Source organism: Adiantum capillus-veneris, chromosome 17, assembly GCF_014529385.1.
Source record: "Adiantum capillus-veneris isolate H3 chromosome 17, ASM1452938v2, whole genome shotgun sequence".
In the NCBI taxonomy this organism is placed as follows: Eukaryota; Viridiplantae; Streptophyta; class Polypodiopsida; order Polypodiales; family Pteridaceae; genus Adiantum; species Adiantum capillus-veneris.
The window spans coordinates 120,508,817-120,532,234 of record NC_140947.1 but is presented as its reverse complement, the minus strand read 5'-3'; the positions used below and the strand labels follow the sequence as shown (position 1 = coordinate 120,532,234).

Below are 23,418 nucleotides of genomic sequence, written 5' to 3'. Positions count from 1 at the left end.
TTTTCCTGAGAAGATCTCGAAGGTGATTTGGACTTATGCTGGAATCGGGGTCGCTTCCTTGAAGCACCCTCACCGGATTGATGGTCTGCAGTTCTTTTCTTCTCATAATTCGCTCCATTTATCAAATGGAACGTCCTGGGTCTTGGCCACTGCATCCTTGATATCAGTCGGGGCTTTGTCCGTGATTAAGGCCCAACGGTAATCTTCATGTAACCCCAGCAAGTACATGTGCATGGCATGTGTGGAATCCACCTTGAAACCAGTAAATTCAATAAAAATCCTCTGATTTTCAGCACTTCCCCCTTTTAAATCGCTGAATTTTATCAAAAATCAGCAAGCAGTCTGTTAAATTTCACCTGCAAACATGCTCAGGAGAAGAAAAATGATTAATTAAATAACTATTTCATCAAAAATTGCATGAAACAAAGGCTATCCGACTCGAACCTATCCGTAGGTGTGCACATAGTCCTTTGTGCAGCCAAGCCGCCTCTGATACCATGAAACGAACGCGGAGAAAGGATCTCCCGGCCACACGGACCGCCTACAGACACGCGTTGGACGAACCACCCGACCATAGCCACCATCCGGCAGCTCCCCCGTGCTGGGGCCAGCGTCCGAGGACGTAGGCGTGCATTTGTAAGACCGGGCGTCCCATACCACCCGGCCTCACCTCCTCGAGGTGACCTCGCGTACTCCTAGCTTCGCGGGCTAACCATTGGCACTCTGCCAGTGGGGGTCAATAACTGTAAATAAGGCCTTGGCCTCCCTTTTATAATAATGGCCGGCCAAACTGGCCGGGTTCACACTACGTCCGCCCGGACACTGGACGCCCATCCCGACGGCATCTGGGCTAGATCCTTTCTCTTGTGTGAGCGGGACATAACACAAAGACAGAAAGATTAAAGGTAAAGTGCTTAGACGGTTCTTGGTTAAGTTCAAGAACTATTCTTCATTGGATGCGAAGTGGATGGAGGAGGACCTAGCAGATACTCCTCAGATTTTGGAACTTTACCTTGAAGCATTCGGTTTAGCATAGTCTACTCCGTAGAACCCCAATTTCAACATGGGTGAATCTAGTGCAGCAGGTTTGCACAAGAGGGGAGTCACTCCGCTCCTTTGTCAACGGATTACTTCGATTTTGAAGAGAGTTACTGATGTCCCCCTTTGGGTTTCAGGGATACTAAAGGGCTGAATAGTATTCTGCTGTATGACTTTATGACAGGAATTCCCGAAACTGAATATGATTGATTTGTACTTGACTTGTTTGAGTGCAGGAATTGAAAGACGGAATGACTGTAGCATTTCGGTCTCATAAATCTCTATAGACATGATTGCAATAAGGATTAGTTAATCAGACAACTGTGAGGTCCCGATTGGATTTAGATGCGATTACTAAATACGTTGTCGATTAATCATGATCTGGGATTTGGAATGAATTTGTATGTGATTTGTCATGTGATGTCCACTGATGTCAAGTGATGTCTTGTGATGTCCGATGATGTGACTGTCGATTTGTTTAAGTGCTAGATGTATCGTGTCTAGTGCGTCGGTACTAACAGTTAGTGTCTACTAAGACAATTTATGGCCTCTGTCTGTTTTGCAGGCGTAATCGAGGGCGATTACAATTCTTTCAAGAGGGGGGTATGTCACAAACTGGTGACGTGGCAGTGCCCTCAGATACACACACACAACTCTTGCTGACGTGGCAGCAACCCGTAAAACGCGTTGGGCTGATGACGTTGCAGATCTGTAAAAATCGCGTCGACAGGCTGACGTGGCAGGCCGTACGGATCTCTGCAATTCGTACTGACATGCTGACGTGGCAGTTGTACAGAATTTCTGTAATTTGCGCTGACTGCTTTTGGTAGATTTTGGGAACCAGTTGCTTTTGGAACTTTCGCAGCTTTTGGAGATCAATTACTTTTGAGTTTGAAGGCTTTTGGGCATCCCTTGTAAGAATAAATAAATACGCCCAAGGGCCTCACTTCTCAGGGCATGTGGACGCAGAGTCTGAGAGTGAGCACGCGTGGGCTCATTGTACTTTGCTAAAAGATTAATATAAAAATAAATACAGAAAGGGGCGCCAGTCTTTGGGGCCAATACCTCTAGGCACGGAACTACGCCGGGCCATGTCGACTTTATTGTAATTGTGAATAAGTTGGAAGTGAATCTTTGCTGTGTTGTGGTAGAATCTTGACTTGGGGTGTCCAAGTTTGTGATTCTTTCAAAAGAATCTTCGACAAGTATCCAAAATCTCTGGCAGTAGTCATCCAATGTATCTTTCTCAGTCATTTTCAAGTGATGCCAAGGCATGATGACATTTCTTGCATATTCATTGTTCTTTTCAAGTAAGATGCCACTTTCGCTCCCTGGAATGTTATGAGAACCACGCTCCAGAGAAGGCGACGTCAAACTGTTGTTCAATTCAAGGGCTCGATGGGTGTCCTGGCCTAACTCCCTTCCTTGAACTCCTTGGTTTTCTTGTTGATCTAGTCATTGTCAAAAGAGGACGATGTCACAAACGGGAGCGCATAACAATATAAAATACATTCGGATAAATAGGATTTATCACTTATTACTGAAGCCAGAGGATATAGAGAGAGAGCGTGAGAAGATCGACACAGTACTGGGGACCAGAAGATGGGCTGTTCCCCCCCCTTAAAGAGAATCCTTTATTAGGGAGAATCTTTTTACAAGCACAAGAACCGGAGAAAACCCCTCTGTTCTAAATCTCTGACTCGATGGTCGTTCCTTCTCGCAAGGGAAATCCGAGAGACGAGCTCTCAATCCTTTTTCCGTCTGTACTCGGAGTTGACACTCCGTAGACAATTTCCGAATTCTGTTCCCGGAACTCCCAAGCGTAGACCGAAGCCTTCTCGCTTCTCCTTCGCGATGAAGTATTTGCAAACACACACGCAAACAAGGGACAACAATTTGTATGGCGAATCCACAATAGTTACCTGTTGCTCTTGCGCGGGAAAAGCGACTTCCGTGCTTCGTAGTCTCGCGATCTCTTGCGTTATCTGGTGACAGAGTCTTCTCTTGTTGACGTTGGCAACTCCTTTTTGAGTGAGGGCATGTGGTGCTTTTATAGCTCCTTGGCCACGGCACGAATAGCTTCTCGCGTAGATATCGCGGCCGTTTTTTTTTTTTTTTTTTTTTTTCTGTTCTACCCGAAATAGGGAGGGAGAATTTGCTGGTTGGTTTTGTTGCTTTATTTTCTAAGTGGCTGCCCACTTATTAAGTGGACGGCCGGCATATTTTAAAATTGGTCTGAACCTACCCAAAAACTCAATAAAACCTTATAAGTTTAAAACAATGCTTTTCACAACACTTCCCAGGCGTCCCTGGATGCAACCACATGCACAAATGCAATGCAGACATAGATTCCTCGCGGGAAAGCGTCCGTTCTTCCCGGAAAACTCGTTAAAATATTCCGCTTTTTAAGAAAAGCTTCTTAGAACCCATCTTTATTCTTGTGCTTGCGTCTTTACGCGTATTCCTCTTTTCCAGTTCGGATTTCCTCTCGACTATGGATATCCCCTTTCCGATGCACCCGTCACCCACCTTGTGACGCATCAGGAATACCCATCACCTAGTCCTTTCCTACCGAACTTACGGTACAATCTCCTTCACGATGCTCTATGTCACCCATCTTATGACTCATCAGAGATGTCCGTTCCTGGATGGTCAGATACTTCTACCTGATGCTCCCTGTCACCCATCCAATGTGACGCATCAGAAGTACCCGTTCTTGGTGGCCTTACAGATATTCCCGTTCATAGTGCTCACGTCATTACTTTGAATGACGCACTAGGAATACTCTGTACTCGGATGTCTCCAGTAAGAAAAACCCTCTCACTTAAAATTCCAAATAATTCATTTATAATTATTTTTTCTTGGTGTTCCAAGCGAGAAAACCCTCTCACTTATAAATCCAATAATTCATTTAGAATTATTTTTTTGTCAGATAAAGCCAATTTAGCAACAGACGACCTCTCCTCCTTCAAATGGCTAGATGGCGTTCCATGCCTTCTAGACTTTGTTTCAAAAATCTTCTTCAAAAGAATCTTGTCTTAGGTGCTTAGAAATTGAAGAAGCTTCTTATCACCCTCGAACACTTCAAATGGCGTCTTTCCCGTGTGCGATCGTTGTAGGCAAACTGCACCAAGGGCAAATATCTTTTCCATGTAGTCTTCTGATCCAAAGAAGAAGACTTCAACAAATTCAAAACCATTGAATTGGCTATTTCCAAATTTCCCATCTGTCTGCGGGTGGAACGAGGACGAGAACTCCAACCACGTGCCAATGTTCTCCTAGATTGCCGTCCAAAACAACTAGTAGATCGGGGATCTTTGTCCGAAACAATGGACTCAGACATGCCATATATTCGAACAATTTTGCCAAAGGATCGGGCTTAACTGTCTTCTTTACTGCAGAGCAGTGAGCCAGCTTACTGAATCTGTTGATGACCGTCGAAAGGCCATCATGCCCACTCTGTGTCTTTGGGAGATGAAAGATGAAATCCATTGCAATACTTTCCGAGGGGCGGGTGGGAATGGGTAAAGGCTGTAGTAATCCCTGTGTCTTATGCCTGTCAAACTTGACCTTCTGGCATACTAAGCAATTGCGAACAAAGTCGTTCACACTCTTCTTGAGTCTCGGCCAAAAGAAGTAACGCTCCATACCTTTCAAGGCATCGATGCCGCAGTGACCCGTAAAAGGTGGACAATGGCACTTGGTCAGAATCTTTTCCCTCAAAGGTTGTGTAACGCACAATATCATTTTCTTCATCAAGTAGCCATCCCGTATGGAATATCCCGCTACTACCTCCCCATTCTGTATTGGAGTGAATACATCCGAAAATCCGGATCTGTGGTGTATTGATCAACCATGTCCTCGAAGCTTCTATGATGAATCGCGGAAATAGCCAAGACTAAAGGCTTCTGAGACAAAGCATGTGCCGCCAAGTTTTTTTGTTCCCGAACATGGACAATCTGGAAGTGAAACTGTGAGAAGGTGTTAGCCCACCACATTTGCTTTTTCGAAAGCTGCTTCTGTGACAAGAAGTAGCGTAAACTCTGTTGATCAGTGAAGATCGTGAAATTGGCTCCGAGTAGATAATGTCGCCACTGAGTAAGAGCATGGATCACTGCCAATAGCTCTCTCATAAATCTGTGCTGTCAATTTTGGCCTTGAAAACAATTGGCTTTCATAGGCATTCACATGGCCTTCTTGAATTAAGACCGCTCCCAGATTACGACGACAAGCATCACAATATACTTCGAATGGCTTTTGTAAGTGTGTCAAAGCCAACACTGGTCCATTAGTCAGTTTTTTTTCTTTAAGTGTCTGAAAGGCAGTCACCTATGTGGATCCCCACGAGAAAGGGACTCCTTTTTGTGTGAGAATGTGCAAAGGGGAAGCTACCTCTGCAAGCTTTTGAATGAACCACCGATAGTAAGAACAGAAGCCCAAGAAGCTTCTAATTTCATGAACATTCTTCAAGTCAGGCCAATCGTGGATAGTGTCACTTTTGGCGAAGTCCATCTGTACCCTTTCTGTTGAAACGATGTGTCCCAAGAAATGTATCTCAGGCAAGAAAGAACTCGCTCTTTTTCACATTCATAAGCAATTTATGCTTCTCAATGTCTGGAAAACCCACAAATGATCGGTATTCTCTGAAAATCCAAAAAGTCGTCCTGAAAGTGTAGACGTGTAACAGACTTGGACACTCCAAGTCAAGAATCTACCGCGACAACACCAAATAAGCAATTCAAAACAGTTCATAGTTCACAATTTATTCGACACTGGCTCGGCGGGATTCAAAGTGCCTAGAGTTATTGGCCCCAAAGACTGGCCCAGCCTGGTGGTCTAGTCATTTGTCCTAGTCTAGTAGAGTCTAGACTGTGTTCAGCCAGTGTAAGGTCTTCTTGCCCAAAAATTGGTTGGGTTTGTGGTCGCTGTATGACACATACAAGGCGGTCATTAGAGCATCAAAGCGCACTACTGAGTCCTCTGAAGTACTATAACAGAAGACGACCCTTGGTACCTAGTAGAAGTCCACCAACCTCATCACCCATACCTCGACATACGACATCACCCATTCCTCCATCCGGCTCCACATCTTCCAGGTTACCTTCCCCAGTAAAGCTCTCTCCTATTTTGTTACAGCAGGCTATTGAGCAACGGGCTCCTGAGCAAGAGGCCATGGAGGCGTTGACCAGTGTTTTGGCCAAGGTAAACATCAAGTTTCCTACCTTCAAGGGACTCTCCTCAGAAGATGTAGACGACCATGCACGGAGGTTTGTATCTTTCTGTAGAGGTCGTGGTCTTAATAGAGAAGTTGCTTATTTGGTGCTGTTTCCATCAACATTGGATGGCTTAGCAGACAAGTGGTATAGCCAGTTTCCATAGAACCATTTTGCAACTTGGGGTGCGGCATTCAGGCCAGGTGACTACCAGGAAAAGGTTTTGGATGAGTTGGCCAACATGGTGCTCCAGCCAGAGGAGACTTTTGCAGAACTCATGACTAAAACCAAGTCTCTGATTGCCAAGCTTCCTCAGTAGCCAGGGGAATTTATGGTTAAGAAGTTGGTAGAGAAGGCTCTTCCCAAAACTTCCTAGCAAAAACTCCGAGAGCTTCTCCGACCTGACGCCACTCTGGAGGAGTTTGTCGCGGCTGCTAGTAGGATAGAGGGAGCTAGGAAGCTGTTCACCAACTTCCCTCAGGTAGAGACCCCCTCAGTGTTTTCGGAAAGTCCTTCTGATTGGTCAACTTCTTTACGTAGGGAACTTGAATCCCTAAAACTACAACGTGCTCTTCAAGAGGAGAAATCAATCTCTCTTAGACAGGAGAAACCCCCACATCTCGAGGCTTTGAATCAAATCAAGAGAGAGCTAGAAGAGCTTCGGTCTTAGCAGGAGACTAAGGCTATGGTATGGTGCAGCTCATGTCGCTCTCCAAGACACCCCCCACAGGACTGTCCCCTTCGGGCTTATTGCCACTTCTGCGAAAAGTCTGGGCATGAAGACAAGGATTGCTACTATACCAACGGATTGCGGCAAATACAACAAAGTCTTGGTCCTACTCTTCAACAAGGGCTAGCACCTGCATCCAACATGGTTTCTCCCTGTGGCCATCCACACCATATGCCACCTCCTATGCAAGGTATGCAGAGCACTTTTCCCTCTCAGAGCTTTTATCATACACATGCTCCTTCATCACCTCAAAGCTTCTATGCCTCCACCTCCAACTCCATGCACCAGGAGCAAGGACCACCTCGCCTTTCGACTCGCCCTTTGAATCGGCCCATTTTGTGCTACAGATGCGGGGAATATGGGCATTACCAAAGCAAATGCCCCCTGCCAGAAGGGTCCCCTCCCTGCCGTCATTGCCCGTCATTGCCCTGAAACGAAGGATCACTACAGTAAAGTTTGCCCTAAACTTTGTGCATCCATTGCTGCAAACCCAAGTCAAAGCCAAAATGAGTTTACCTTTCCCAAGCTCAATTTGATAGCAGTGAGCCCCACTCCTCAACCACCTCCTCCGCCCATGTGGTTACCACTCAAGAGAAGTTGCAATTAGTAGAGGAGCCAGCAGGCGTCCTCACCCGGGCCCAGAGAGCCGCTCTCGGTCTTAGCATTCCAGCAAGTTCAACTCCCCCACACATTCTCACACCTGTGGATACCCTGCCTTCAGCTGTTAACAAGCCATCCCCCAGTGCCATGTAAGAATCCAAATCTTTGCTCTCCGATATTGATGAAGCTTTCTTGGAAGCAGTTTCCGATCTACAGAAGATCAAGGTACTAGAGAAACCACTGGTAGAACATGAAAAGCTTCCAGCACAGACATTCTTGACGAACACCTTCCAACAAGTGTCCCTCTATGACATGCTGCGGCTAGACGTGAGTTTTAGAAGTGACAGCCTTGTTGTTATTCAGTCACTTTACTCCGGAGCAAGTCCTAGTGGCGGGCACCTCCCAGTGTGACCATCAGAGTCCTATATGATATCCAATCCCACTGCTCCCCTCACTGATTATAGAAGCCCTCGCTTGACAGTGTCCGTCTTGGGGCAGCAATTTTCAGGAGTAATTGTGGATGGTGGATCTGGCATCAATATGATGCTCGAGTTCATTATGATGGCTTTAGGCCTGCAACCTACTCAACCTGCCTCCCTTCACAGTAACATTGGCCGACCATAGGACAGTATACCTTGTGGGCATAGTGGAAAAGGTGCCTCTGCAGGTACAAGATTTCACTTTTAGTTTGGATTTTGTTGTGATTCGTCTTCCACAGGTGGAGGGCAGATTTCCCTTGCTCATCGGTAGACCATGGGTGCGACACACTAAAGCACTTCATGATTGGGGAAACGATGCCATGTGGATACATACTCCTGGCTCTCCGATGCAACCCATTCGCCTAGAAGGAGGCATGGATCCCGTCGTGCAACATAGTTCTTTGTCCCTAGCAACCAACCTTGAATTGGAACAACCTACTCCACCTGACGAGTCAGAGGAAGATCTGTTGGAGTGGTTGGATACTACCAAATCTATGCCCTGTTATGGAGTCTCTATTCACTCTTTGCCTGAAGGTACACCCTCTTCCAATGTTTCCACAGTAACTAAACCTAATAGGCCACCTCAGCCAGCACAAAGGTTGAAGGGCACAAAATCTACTCCCCGTGCGCCCTTGGTGGTAGCCTTTGGATTTGGTGAGCCTATGAAGAATCATAGAAGCGGAAAGAAAGAGAAGGTCAAGTTACATTCCGCCAGAGCTGGGGCTTATGCCATTTTTTTGAGAGGTGAAACTTTTCTTTATTCTTCTTGCGGTTGCGTTTGTAAGAGGGACTTCTGAAAAGGAAAGCTCTCCTCTGTGTCTAGCGAACTCCCTTCACAAAGCTTCCTCAAGACGGGATACAACAAACACCATGTTGATTTCAAGCTTAATATATTCCCTAATCATGATATCTCTTTGCTCCATCTCTCCTCACTACCCCTCTCTCTCCCTCGCCCCTACCCACCAACCCTCCCCCTACAAAAGCCTCGCTCCATACCCACCCCTCGCTCCTCCCTACCTAGGCCTCGCCCCCTACCTACCTCCTACCTACCCCTCGCACTCCCCCTACGTAGGCCTCGCCCCCTACCTACCCCCTACCTACCACTCGCCCCCCCCCTACCAAGGCCTCGCCCCCCTACGTACCCCTCGCCCTCCTACTTGCCATCCCGTTGCTGTTAATGCTTTTCGTTCTGCCATCACGATGGATCTTAACCTTATGTGCGGTGTTACTCCACCTTATGGTCATCCCTCTTTTCGAGAAGAGTGTTGTGCAGAAAGTGTTGCAAGGTTCATCTACAAGCATGGACCAGGTCATTTTCCTCTCACTATGGTTATGGAAGATAAAGATGCGCTCGATCCAAACCGAGCATATCTCTTTGTTGTGGAGCCTCGTTCTGTTTTTCCAATTGGGATTCTTGGACTATGCAATCATTCTGGGTTCTTGCCTATTCAAAGGCTTAAGGCGTTTGCAAGCAGTGCAATGTTTTTATCTCCACTTTTAGGCATGCAAGGTCATGGTTGGGCCTAGCACCTGCTTCACGAATGATGTACGGATGTAGTACCTAGTGGTTTTCTTTCACAATTTTTTTAGTATTCCTCTCATCGAGACGGTGAGCGGTCTTGTGGCGGGCAACCTGTAGCAGGCTACACTGTCACTCTTTCACAGGACACACAGTTAGTACAGCTGGTCTGGTTTGGTCTGGTTCACGGACTCTCTGGGGAGGGAGGGGTAGTGAGGGGAGATGGCAATCCAGCAGATAGATATCATGATCAGACGATTCATCAAGCTTGAAATCAACATTGTTTTTGTTGTATCCCGTCTTGAGGAAGCTTTGTGAAGGGAGTTCGCTAGACACAAAGAGAGCTTTGTTCGGGTCGGAGAAGCAGACACCAATGGGGGTGAACTCCTGTAGGGGAGATTCCTTCTCGCTTCTATGATTCTTCAGAGGCTCACCAAATCCAAAGGCTTCTACCAAGGGCGCACGGGGAGTAGCTTCTGTGACCCTTACCCTTTGAGCTGGCTCAGATGGCTCATTAGGTTTACATACTGTGGAAACATTGGAAGAGGGTGTACCTTCAGGCAAAGAGTGAATAGAGACTCCATAACAAGGCATAGCTTTGGTAACATCCAACCACTCCAACAGATCCTCGTCTGACCCATCAAGTTAGGTAGGTTGATCCAACTCAAGGCTGGTTGCTAGGGACAAAGAACTATGTTGCACGACGGGATCCACGCCGCCTTCTAGGCGAATGAGTTGCATCTGGGAGCCAGGAGTATGTATCCACATGGCATCATTTCCCCAATCATGAAGTGCTTTAGTGTGTCTTAGCCAAGGTCTACCGACGAGCAAGGGAAATCTGCCCTCCACCTGTGGAAGACGAACCACAACAAAATCCAAACTAAAAGTGAAATCTTGTACCTGCAGAGGCACCTTTCCCACTATGCCCACAGGGTATACTGTCCTCTGGTTGGCCAATGTTATTGTGAAGGGGGTAGGTTGAGTAGGCTGCAGGCCTAAAGCCATCATAGTGAACTCAGACATCATATTGATGCCAGATCCACCATCCACAATTACTCCTGAAAATTGCCGACCCAAGACGAACACGGTCAGGCGAGGGCTTCTATAATCAGTGAGAGGAGGAGCGGGATTGGATATCATATAGGACTCTGATGGTCGCATTGGGAGGTGCCCGCTGCTAGGACTTGCTCCGCGGTAAAGTGACTGAATAACAGCAAGGGTGTCACTTCTAAAACTCGCATCTAGTCGCAGCATGTCATAGAGGGACACTTGTTTGAAGGTGTTTTTCAAGATAGTCTCTGCTGTAGGCTTCTTTCTTTTGATCAGTGCTTGATCTGGTATCTTAATCTTCTGCAAGTCCTCTACTGCTTCCATGAAAGCACCATCAATATCTGATAGAAGAGAGGTAGGTTGGTGCTTAGCACTACATGTTGGTTTGTCAGCTACCAGGGGAGTTTGACTCCTTTGTGTGATTGGAGGCGAAAAAGTTGGACCGCCAGGGAGGCTGAGACCAAGAGCAGCTCTCTATGCCCGTGTGAGCACACCAGACGGCACTTCCACCTGCTTCAAACCATCTTGAGAGGCAACTACAAGAATGGAAGGCGGGGCTTGTGGAATGGTTCTTACTGTGATGAGGTTAACCTTTGGGAGTGTAAACTCTTGCTGGTTTTGGCTTGTGCTTGCAGATGTGGATCCACGTTGTTTTGGGCAGTCCTTACTAAAGTGATCCTTAGCTTCAGGGCAGTGTCAGCAAAGGGGGGACCCTTCTAGCAACGGACATTTGCTTTGATAATGTCCATACTCCCCACACCTGTAGCACAAGATTGGCCTATGAGGGGCAAGGTGGTCTCGGCCCTTGCTGCATGGGACAGGTGTTGATGTGTAGAAGCTTTGGGGAACTGAAAGAGCATTAGCATGGTAAAAGCTGGGGATACAAAGTTGTTGTGCATACCTTGCATAGGAGACGTTGTCAGCAGAGGTGGCATCGGGTTTTGATGGCCATAGGGTGAAACCATGTTGGATGCAGGTGCTAGCCCTTGTTGGAGAGAAGGACCTAGAATTTTTTGTACTTGCCGCAATCCCTTGATATAGTAGCAATCCTTGTCTTCATGCCCAGACTTTTCGCAGAAGTGGCAATAGGCTCGAAGGGGACAGTCCTGTGGAGGGTGTCCTGGAGAGCGACACGAGCTGCACCATACCATAGCCTTAGTCTCCTGCTGAGACCGAAACTCTTCTAGCTCTCTCTTCATTTTATCCAAAGCCTCGAGATGTGGGGGTTTCTCCTGTCTAAGAGAGATTGATTTCTCCTCTCGAAGATCACGTTGTAGTTTTAGGGCTTCAAGTTCCCTACGTAAAGAAGTTAACGGATCAGAAGGACTTTCCGAAAACATTGAGGGAGTCTCTACCTGAGGGGAGTTGGTGAACAGCTTCCTAGCTCTTTCTATCTGAGCAGCAGCCGCGACAAACTCCTCCAGAGTGGCGTCAGGTCAGAGACTCTCTCGTAGTTTTTGCTGGGAAGTTTTGGGAAGAGCCTTCTCCACCCACTTCTTAACCATATTCCCCTGGCTGCCGAGGAATCTTGGCAACCAGAGACTTGGTTTTAGTCATGAGTTCTGCAAAAGTCTCCTCTGGCTGGAGCACCATGTTGGCCAACTCATCCAAAACCTTTTCCTGGTAGTCACCTGGCTTGAATGCCGCGCAGAACTGTTGTCGTAAAGCTGCCCAAGTTGCAAAATGGTTCTCTGCAAACTGGCTGTACCAATTGTCTGTCAAGCCATCCAATGTTGATGGAAACAACACCAAATAAGCATCTTCTCTATTAAGAGCACGACCTCTACAGAGAGATACAAATCTCCTTGCATGGTCGTCTGCATCTTCTGAGGAGAGTCCCTTGAAGGTAGGAAACTTGATGTTTACCTTGGCCAAAACACTGGTCAACGCCTCCATAGCCTCTTGCTCAAGAGCGCGTTGCTCAATAGCCTGCTGTAACAAAATAGGAGAGAGTTTTATTGGGGAAGGTGACCTTGAAGATACGAAACCGGATGGAGGAATGGGTGATGCCGTATGTGGAGGTATGGGTGATGAGGTTGGTGGACTTCTACTAGGTACCAAGGGTCGTCTTCTGTTGTAGTACTTCAGAGGACTCAGTAGTGCGCTGTGACGCTCTAATGACCGCCTTGTATGTGTCATGCAGCGACCACAAACCCAACCAAGCTTTGGGTAAGAAGATTGTTATGTCCCGCTCACAGGAGAGGGGATCTAGCCCAGATGCTGTCGGGATGGGCGTCCAGTGTTCGGGCTGAGTGTGAACACGGCCAGTGTGGCCGGCCATTATTATAAAAGGGAGGCCAAGGCCTCATTTACAGTTATCGACCCCCACTGGTAGAGTGCCAGTGGTTAGCCCGCGAGGCTAGGAGTGCGCGAGGTCACCTCGAGGAGGTGAGGCCGGGTGGTATGGGACGCTCGGTCTTACAAATGCACGCCTACGTCCTCGGACATTGGCCCCAGCACGGGGGAGCTTCCGGATGGTGGCTATGGTCGGGTGGTTCGTCCGACGCGTATCTGTAGGCGGTCTCTGTGGCCGGGAGATCCTCCCTCCTCGTTCGTTTCATGGTATTAGAGCCGGCTTGGGTGCACGAACGACCGTGTGCACACCTACGGATAGGTTCGACTCGGATAGTCTTTGTTTCATGCAATTTTTGATGAAATAGTTATTTAATTAATCATTTTTCTTCTCTTCAGTATGTTTGCAAGTGTAAATCAATACTATGATAAAATCAGCAAATTGGTAGGTGAAACTATTGAAAACTGGGGGATTACTTATTGATTTTACTGGTTTTTTATGAGATCGGTAAATTACTCATTAAGTGGCTGATTTTAGATTAAAATTCAGCATGTAGTATCCTCTTTAAACTCTCTGTAATCTCTTTCTCCTCTGTGCGAAGCATAGAGAGAGAGAGAGAGAGAGAGAGAGAGAGAGAGAGAGAGAGAGAGAGAGAGAGAGAGAGAGAGAGAGAGCTCTCTATGTATGCCTTGGCATGAAGCTGCGTTGGGATTCTGCAGGGGAGCGTGGACTTTGGCTCCAGGCTGGCGTTGATGAGCGTGAGGGGCACACACAGGCACGCTGAGTGCACGGACCCAATTCCTTTCCACGCGTCCGATTGCTGGATCCTAACGCTGGTGATATTTGCAGCCTTCGCTGATTTTTTTTACGCTGGCCTTGAGTTGAGTTTTAGCGCCATATGTTTAATAAATTGACCCTTTTTTTTAAAGGGTGCCCAGGGCACTTTGGGTTTTTTTAAAAAGGTATGAAACCTGTCATTTATTAAAACTCACTAATGGAGTTGCAGAGTTTACAGAGCCTCACTTTTTGAGCTCCCTGCTCCTCTCCTGCCACTCCTCTCTCTCACTCGCTCGCGCTCTCGCGCTCCCACCATCACTTGCTCACCTTCAGACGCTCACGCCGACGCGTGGAGCTCCTCGCACTTCAACTTTTCGCGATCGAAAAGTGTAGAAAAGGCCCGATTTCGCATGAAACTTCCAGTTTTTCACGCACTTCACCATGGATTCGTCCAGCTTAGTTGTGCAGCGTGACGACGCGCCAGGTAACATCGAGATTCCATTCACGCATGCTCTCTACACATGGATTACAAGCACTTTCCAGAGTTTCGACTAGAGTGTCACCGCTCTGGAAAACGCGAATGTTCATACGAACCTTCGCTTGGCCTCTCTCGAAGGGGTCGTACAGGGGCTCAGTTCTCGACTTTTTACTCTCAAAAATATGGCTCAGTCGACGACTGCGTGTATTTCCGAGGGGGAAACCCATCTCCAGCAATTGCGGATCATCCGCAATATGATCCGCAATTGCTGCTTTTGTGCGTTCGCAGGGTGGTCCGACTGCCACAATTCCGTATAAAACTACAAATTTCTCAGGTGAAGAGAAGGAGTGTACGGAATTGGCCGTAAATAACTCACTGCACCAGTGGACCACATACTTTGATCTCCATGGGGAGCATGATGAACACACTATTCAGACGATTCCTCTCTATCTGCACAGTAAAGCGCTTACTTGGTGGCTCGACATGACAGAGAAGTCTACGACGTGGGCTGATTTTTGTGTGAAATTCAAGAGGGATTTGGCCAAAATGGACCCTTTGAAAGCTTATGCCAAACTGCAAAGTCTTTCGGTGAAAACCGTCTTTTGATAAATATACGACAGCTTTCAAAGAGGCACTCCCCTTCTGCAAGGTGGATTCCATGCACGCCGTGCACATGTACTTGTTGGGGTTACATGAAGATTACCGGTGGGCCTTAATCAAGGATAAAGCCCCGACTGATGTCGAGGATGCAGTGGCAAAGGCCAAGACGTTCCATTTAATAAATGGAGCGAATTATGAGAAGAAAAGAACTGCAGACCATCAATTCGGTGAGGGTGCTTTGAGGAAGCGACCCTGATTCCAGCATAAGTCCAAATCACCGCCGAGATCTTCTCAGGAGAAGAAGAAAGCCAGAAATTCTTCAGTTTGCTGATGCAGTGAAGAAGGGGGCTTGCTTCGGATGTGGCCAGACGGGTCACCAAATCAAGGATTGCCCCAAGAAGAAGAAGACGCAGAAACCGCAAGGTCGTCCTTCGGTTCAGATTCACGAGATCTTAGGTAACTCTGATATTGTTCAAGTTGAAATCCATCATTTAGCGCACAGTTCATGCACTAATTGTACTTTTAGCACCAAAGTGTTTGATAAGCACGATCTTCTCCGTTTCTACGGGAAGGTCAATGGTCACGACGTGACCCTACTCCTTGATAATGGAAGCTCACACAATTTTGTGGATGCAAAATTGGTGCAGAAACTGAGCCTGCGGACGCGGGACAGTGACCATGAGTATCGCGTGAAGATGGCTCGTAGCGTGGATATGGATGTATAGAATCGGATGGTTCCAGACTTGTCGCTCGAGCTGGCTGATTACAAAGAGAACCTGGATTTCCACATCATGCGCCTGGACAGAGCATATGTTATTTTAGGAATTCCATGGTTTTATGATAAACAAGACTCATTGTATATAGACTATGTACATCACTCTCTTGCTTTTGTTAAGCAGAACATGCCCCATGTATCTGTGTCTTTTGTAACCAGAAGTCTGTAAATAATGGTTTTGCAATACGAGTTGTTACTGCTTTGGAAATGTATAAAGAAATAAAGTCTTCTGATGTTGACTTTTATCAATGTCTACCATCTGCTTGGTTTGATTTATTAGTGCTTGGTACTTCTGTCACTGAATTTCGTCAAAATGTTTCATGTTCCTCTGTTGAACTTGGGGATTCCGACGAATCCAACCTTATCCGAGAAATCATGACTGATTTCAAGGATGTTTTTCTTGATGATCTACCTCCTGGCTTGCCGCCTTCGAGAGGAGTAGATCATGGCATTGAGTTGGTGGCTGGTAGTCAGCCCTTCTCAAAGCAACCCTATCGGTTTAGTAAAACCGAGGAGGACGAGATTCAGCGACAGTTGAAGGATTATCTCGACAGGGGTTTTGTTCGGCCTAACAAATCCTCGTGGGGAGCGCCAGTGCTACTTTCTTGAAAGAAGGATAACACTATGCGCTTTTGCGTGGATTACAAGGGGTTGAATAAGCTCACTGTCAAGAACAAGTATCTGCTCCCGCGCATGGACGATCTGATAGCTTGGCTCCATGGAGCGTTCTATTTTACAAAGATAGACCTGCGATCAGGCTATCATCAGATACGGATCAAACTGGAAGATATTCCTAAGACAGGCTTCCATACGCGTTATGGTCACTATGAGTTTTTGGTCTTGCCTTTTGGTTTGACCAATGCTCCAGCCACGTTCCAGCAGATGATGAATGATCTGCTGAGACCATATTTAGGCAACTTCGTTGTTGTATTTCTCGATGATATCTTGATCTACAGCCGAAGTTTGTCTGAGCACCTAGTGCGTATACGCACTGTTCTCGAAGTATTGAGAACTGAGAAGCTTTACGCTAAGGATTCTAAGTGTGAATTCTTTAAGAAAGAGCTTCTGTACTCTGGTCATATCATTACTCGCGATGGAATTCACGTTGACCCTGAAAAATTGGATAAAGTGCGAAATTGGCTCATTCTGAAGAATGTACGCCAAGTAAAGTCCTTTTTAGGCTTTACTGGATTCTTTCGCAAGTTTATCAAGGATTACTCTAAAGTTGCTACTCCGCTTACGCAACTTTTAAAAGGAGGGGTGAAAGGGCCGAAGACTTCGGGTCCTCATCGTAAAGGTAATCCCCCTGTTGTCTGGAATGAGCGTCTCGACGAGAGCTTTCGGACACTAAAGCACTTGGTGAGTACTGCGTCAATATTACACATTGTGGATCCTAGCAAACCTTTTGTGGTTGAAACGGATGCTAGTGATTATGCTATTGGTGCGACATTATATCAGGATGGACGTCCTGTTGCGTTTGAAAGTAAGAAGCTTTCTGACGCAGAGATGCGTTATCCAACGTATGAGAAGGAGCATTACATCGTAGTCCACGCCTTGAGGAAATGGCGGCACTACTTGTATAGCTCTACGTTTGTTGCATGGACAGATCATCATTCCTTGCGCTATATCTGTGATCAGGGTGATCTCAGAGGCCGGAAAGCTAGATGGGTTGAGCTTATGTAAGAGTTGAACTTTGAGATCCGTTATAGAAAAGGATCCAGCAATCGATTTGCTGATGCGCTCAGCAGGATTCCTAAGGTCAATGCCTTGTTTATGGCTGAAATCTCGACGGATTTCTCTCTCTCTCCGAGGGCTATGTCGTTCTGATGGCCATTTTGGCAAGATATGGAACGAGGTCGAAGCGAGGCATGACTCGCATACAGTCTTGGGTTGTCCGGAGACCCAAGTGAGTCGTGCTGGAGAGACGAGATAGCGACAATATTCCATTAGACGTGGACTATTGTTCCGAATTGGTAAAGTCTGCGTGTCGGAAATTGATAAGATTCGACAAAGGATTTTGTGCGAATGCCACGACGTTCCTAGTGCTGGGCACCCAGGCATCCAGAGCACTTTGGCTTTGGTTTCTATTGGCCAAGAATGCGCTCTTACATAGAGAGCTATGTGAAGAGATGCGCTCAGTGTCGGGTCAATAAGGCAGAGCGCCTTAGGAAAGTTTGCCTGCTACATCCATTGGAAATCCCAGATGCCAACTGGCAAAGTATTTTCATGGACTTCATCGTTGGTTTGCCAAATACTAGTTGGGGCAATGACGCTATTTGGGTTGTGGTCGATAGACTCACAAAAATGGCGAAGTTTATACCAACGAAGTTGACAGTAAAAAGCCATGAGTTGGCGGTTTTATTTGTCGATCAGCTTTATAAGCTATATGGTCTCCCAGAAGATATCGTCAGTGATCGAGATACTAAGTTCACTGGCCGATTTTGGCGAGATGTCTTTGCTCATCTTCAGACGAAGTTGAGTATGTCGTCTTCTGATCATCCTGAGTCCGATGGACAAACTGAGAGGATGAACCAGACATTAGAAGACATGTTGAGAGCCTATGTCTCTCACAGGCAATCTGATTGGGAAAGGTATCTTCCACAGTTAGAGTTTGCCTATAATAGTAGCAAGCATTTTGCTACTGGATTTAGCCCGTTCATGCTGATGTATGGATTTGAGCCTAAATCCCCAATTGCTATTGGCTTAGAGAAAGTCAAGGAACGCCAAGCTCGTGATTTCCTGTATGACATGCGGAAATGCTCGAATTGGCTAAGGATAGTATAAGAACGGCTCGTGATCGAGTCACTACTTATGCTAATCAAAAGAGATCTCCAAGGACTCTAGATGTGGGACAATGGGTCTATCTGAAGATACCCAAGGATTCCAAGACTATGCGAACGGGAAAGCATTATAAGCTTTCAGCTAGATATTGTGGTCCGTTCCTGATCACAAAGAAAATTGGCCAAGTTGCCTACAAACTAGCTCTTCCTTCAGATGTTAGTGTACATCCAGTGTTTCATGTCAGCCGCCTTAAAGTGAAATTGGGCGAAGCCGACGTGCCTATCGAGGAAAATGTATGGCAAGATATGCAAACTGAGTATATTCCTCTAGAACCAGAAGCAGTTTTGGATCATCGTACCCGTCATTTGCGCCAAAAGGCTTATGATGAGTACTTAATTAAATGGAAGGGTCAATCTGAAAGGTTTGCTTCTTGGGAACCTGTTAGAGCTTTGATGGCTCAGTATTCCCACTTCATTGATGAGGACATCAATGGTTCTTAAGGGGGGAAGTAAGTTATGTCCCGCTCACAGGAGAGGGGATCTAGCCCAGATGCCGTTGGGATGGGCGTCTAGTGTCCGGGCGGACGTAGTGTGAACCCGGCCAGTGTGGCCGGCCATTATTATAAAAGGGAGTCCAAGGCCTCATTTACAGTTATCGACCCCCACGGGCAGAGTGCCAGTGGTTAGCCCGCGAGGCTAGGAGTGCGCGAGGTCACCTCGAGGAGGTGAGGCCGGGTGGTATGGGACGCTCGGTCTTACAGGTGCATGCCTACGTCCTCGGACGCTGGCCCAAGCACGGGGGAGCTGGCAGATGGTGGCTATGGTCGGGTGGTTCGTCTGACGCGTATCTGTAGGCGGTCTGTGTAGTCTGGAGATCCTCCCTCCTCGTTCGTTTTAAAGATCTATAAGTGGTTGAACACATGTCCTGACTCTACTAGACCAGGGCAAGTGACTAGACCACTAGGCTGGACCAGGGACGAGGAAGGACTAGACCAGGGACGCGTTTAGGGTTCCTGCGACCTGTACGACCTCCTGTTCCTTGTCCTGCTGGTTTTTCGCGCTGGTTTGCCATGCTCGCCTGCACTGGCTTGCTGCCTGCGACCTCGCGTGCCCAACCAGCTGTCCTGCGTGCAAGCTGCTGCATTATTGATCGGCCTGCAACCAGGTGATGCCTCCGTCCCCATCCCCCCTTGCTGTTGTCGCCCCTACACACACACACACACACACCTGCACATTGCACTTTCACATATACCCACATTGCACATTGCACACCCCCTCGTGTGTTGCCCCCCCCCCCCCCCCCCCCCCCCCCCCCCCCCACCGTAGGTACAACAGCAGCAGACAGTCCACCCAAAATCAAAAAATCAAAAATCGTAGGCCTTCAAACAATTGCAGAATTCAGGAAATTCAGTAATTGCAGAAATTCAAAATTGTGCAGAAATTACATAAACGGGGTTTTTATGGGGTTTTTTTGTCGCTTGGTTGTATTTTGCAGAAATTACAGGAAATGCGCCATGTATTCTTAGTGTGGAACATGTACGCATAATGTAGAAGCACCCGTGCGTGTAGGCCAATTTTTCCTCGTTTTTGACATCGATCAAACATGAGGAAGCAAAGTGATAAGGCCGACCCCTTAGAAGACTGTTTCAAAGTGCAAAGAAGAAATTGGTCGAAACCATTAACAATATCAGCCGCCAACTATTAGGGACAATAAGAATGCTCGAGGATCGCGTTTCGGCCCAAGAAAGCAAGATTGTGGCAATGGGAGGTCGGCTGCTGACGGCCCAAGATGGAGAGATTGCATCACTCAAGGAGCTCACCGAGGTACGCTCACGAAACACTCTTGAAGAAGGAGAATGCAACCTTCAGTAATAGAAGAGATCAACACGATCAAAGAACAAGTGCGAGCCATCAAAGAGGGGGAAGAGCAACACAAAGAAATGACGACCTCTTGGGTGGACGTCATTACAAAGACTCAACAGAAGGTTGATGAGGCCGGGAAATGGATTGAGGTTGCCAAGAAGGGGAAAAGCAAGGAAACAACAACTTCCACACCCACCATAATTAACCTGACACTAGAAGAGGAGCAAAGAAGGCGTGTGCGCTCTCTACATGTGAGAATTTGCGGCCTTAAAGACAAAGATAATGTGGACGAAGAGGTAAAAGAACTCATGGCTTTGATGGGGGTTCATGAGCCGATGCGCTCAAGAGCATGGAGGCAACAAGAAAAATGGGAGCAAGGGGGAAACCTTGAAAGAAAGGGCACTCATCCTTTGTTTTTCCTCCATGGAAGCGAAGGACTTTTTGAAGAAGAGACCAACTCTTAAGAAAACGGGCATCTTTCTCGGGGATGATCTTACCCTCTCACAAATCGCCATATGCAGGAGGTAATGCCAGAGATTAGAGCGGCAATGGAAAAAGGTAAGATCGCTTTTTACTGAGATGGAAGAGTGGTGATATTGGAGCTACGCTCCACATGACGGTGTGAGACCTATGGGACCACACTCAAAGTTGCTACCTGGAATTGTAATGGATCTATGCGTCTTGATGTGGGTGCTTTTGAGGAGAGTTTTACTGGGCGAGACATCATCTTCTACTCTGAGACACATCAGGCGCTGGGCAGTCTATGCCTCACATTGGTGGATACAGATGGGAGACAGTTTGTAGACAGGCGACACGATCAGAGCACAAAGGGCGGGGCTCAGGAGGAGTGGCAGTGTTATTGAGGGAGGATTTGCAGCCATTGATACATATAGCTCGTAGGGATGCGCAAGCTAGGTACATCTGGGTGAGATTGAGAGCAGAGACTGGTAGATATCTTTACATTGCCATTTGCTACTTTCCCCTGAGTACGTTAGCATATGCACCACCCAGAGGACAATCCCCCTTCTCTATCTTGGATGATGACATATGGGAATTCTCTAGAGATGGCGACATTATCATCCTAGGGGACTTCAATGCTAGGACTGCCCATCATCAGACGGTATTTTATGATACTTGAGAGGAGATGCTGAGAGAGCTGGATATTGCTAAGATGGGCCTATCCAAAATATCACAGGATAGGCAACATACTGAGTATGGACGGCACTTGATAGACATGGGGACTGCACATGGATTGGCCATCTTGAATGGCCTACAGAGATTTCCCGATGCGGGAGGCTTCATGCTTTCCACACAGACATGGAGCCAGCACGGTAGATTATGTCATGGCACAGCCGAGCCTCATATCTAGTATACAAGATCTCGCAGTTGGGCCTAGACCTGTTGGGGTGGCAGTGGATCATGCTATTGTGTAGCTGACCATCTCTTTCCAAATCAATGTAGCACACATTCCACGGGTAGCAGCCCCTACTCGCTACATCTTCACGCGGGAGATGGATTCTGTATGCATTGACGGGATTTACAGGCGCCTATCCATTGAGGAGCTGGGGTGACCTCTGGAGGAGCTTACTACCATACTGACACAGACATTACATGATGCAGCAGCAGAGGCATGCCCACACACACAGCCTGAGCAGAGACGTCGTTCTGGGAGCATGCCTTAGAATAGCTGGTATGATGAGGAATGCCGTCAGACTAGAGCTAGACTTCCGAGGGAAGTGCTTTTGGGGGACATCACACACAGACAATCACAGATTGACTTCCGACGCCTAGTGCGGCGGAAGAAGAGGACATTTTTGGCTCGACTAGAGCAAGATCTATACCAGCTATTCTTGAGTCGGGACTCGTGTGAGGCATGGAGGCTCTTTCATGAGCAGTCTCCCCCCCCCGCCATTACCTCTACAGAGACCTGGGGTCCGTACGCATCATCTTTGTACACAGTTTTTGGACAGCAGCCCCTTCCCGACCCCCCCGATCCATGCCCACACACATGTGCCTTTTTCACCGCTGAGATGGTGAAGAAGGCCATTGACAGGATGAGGACTGGGAGAGCATATGATCATGATGGCTTAGTGGCTGAGCATTTCATGCATGCCGGAGATCTACTAGCAGAGCTTCTAGCAGTTATGTTTAACCATGTCATGTGTGAGGGCTTGCCTGATACTTGGAGCTTGTCTACGATCGTACCTATGGAGCCTGGAAATTATCGCACTATCATGATTGGACACACATTGGCACGGTTGTATGCATCCATTCTTGAGCAACAGCTGAGTAGATGGGCAGAGAGGGAGGGAATGCGTGCTGTTGGGCAGGCAAGGTTCAGGAGAGGTTTTTCTACTCTTGACCATATTTTGACACTCAGGGCCATCATCGAGGAAGGCAGATCCCGTGAGAGACGGATCTATTGTAGCTTTGTGGACTTTTGCAAAGCATTTGACATAGTACCCAGAGCTAGATTGATGCGCAGATTACAGAAGATGGGAGTACCCACACAGAGCTCATTTGGGGGATCATGGCACTGTACAAATCAGTAGTAGGGCATGTACGCACCTCAGAGGGTCTATCTACACCGGTTCACTCCACTATTGGGGTGAAGCAGGGATGCCCGCTCTTTCCTACTGTATTTGGTATGTATGTGGATGAGGTTTCTGACTACATTGAGAAAGATGGTGATAGAGGTGCACCACTGGCAGGGACATGGATTCCGCTATTGTTATATGCTGATGATATTGTGTTGATCTCCGACTCTCCGGAGGGGATGCAACGTCACTTGGATGCTTTGCATAGGTTTGCCCATGAGAGTAGCTTGTTTGGGGAAACTGGAGAGGATGTGTTCACAGGTTCAGTTTCAAGAGCCTTGGACGAAGCTCTGGCTCTTTGACACTTTGGTGGCTTCTGTATTGCTCTATGGAGTTGAGATATAGGGTTCTTCATTGGATCATCACGGGAGAACAGGTCGCACTGATGGATGGGGGGACATGGAGAAGCCTCTGGTCTCTATGATCTCGCGGCTCATTAGAGCCAAGGCTTCAGTACCACGTGGCATTATCCGAGCGGAGCTAGCTGCCCCCCCACTAGTAGTTGAGGCGCTCACCAGATCTGTTTCCTTCCTACTTCCTTCTCCGCTTGTGGGAACTTCCCAGAGACGGATAGACCCCACCTTGCACTTGAGTCCTCTCTGACAGTTGAGCCACAGGCAGGGAGG

The 23,418-nt window shown here is 47.4% G+C and overlaps 1 protein-coding gene across 2 annotated transcripts in view; it reads left to right on the top strand.

The window, feature by feature from the left end:
* LOC147437985 (pentatricopeptide repeat-containing protein At4g18975, chloroplastic-like) overlaps positions 1-23,308 on the top strand; it is a 46,122-nt gene extending 22,814 nt beyond the window's left edge. The window contains exon 6 of one of the 2 annotated variants that reach the window (XM_086487374.1): positions 19,828-23,308. In XM_086487374.1, coding sequence (XP_086343500.1) covers positions 19,828-19,878 — 51 coding nt within the window. In that variant the 3' untranslated portion in view covers positions 19,879-23,308. Of the gene's footprint in view, positions 1-13,641; positions 13,852-19,827 lie in introns of those variants that run through there. The other variant, XM_086487372.1, reaches the window with a different exon arrangement.
* Positions 23,309-23,418: the final 110 nt, after the last annotated feature.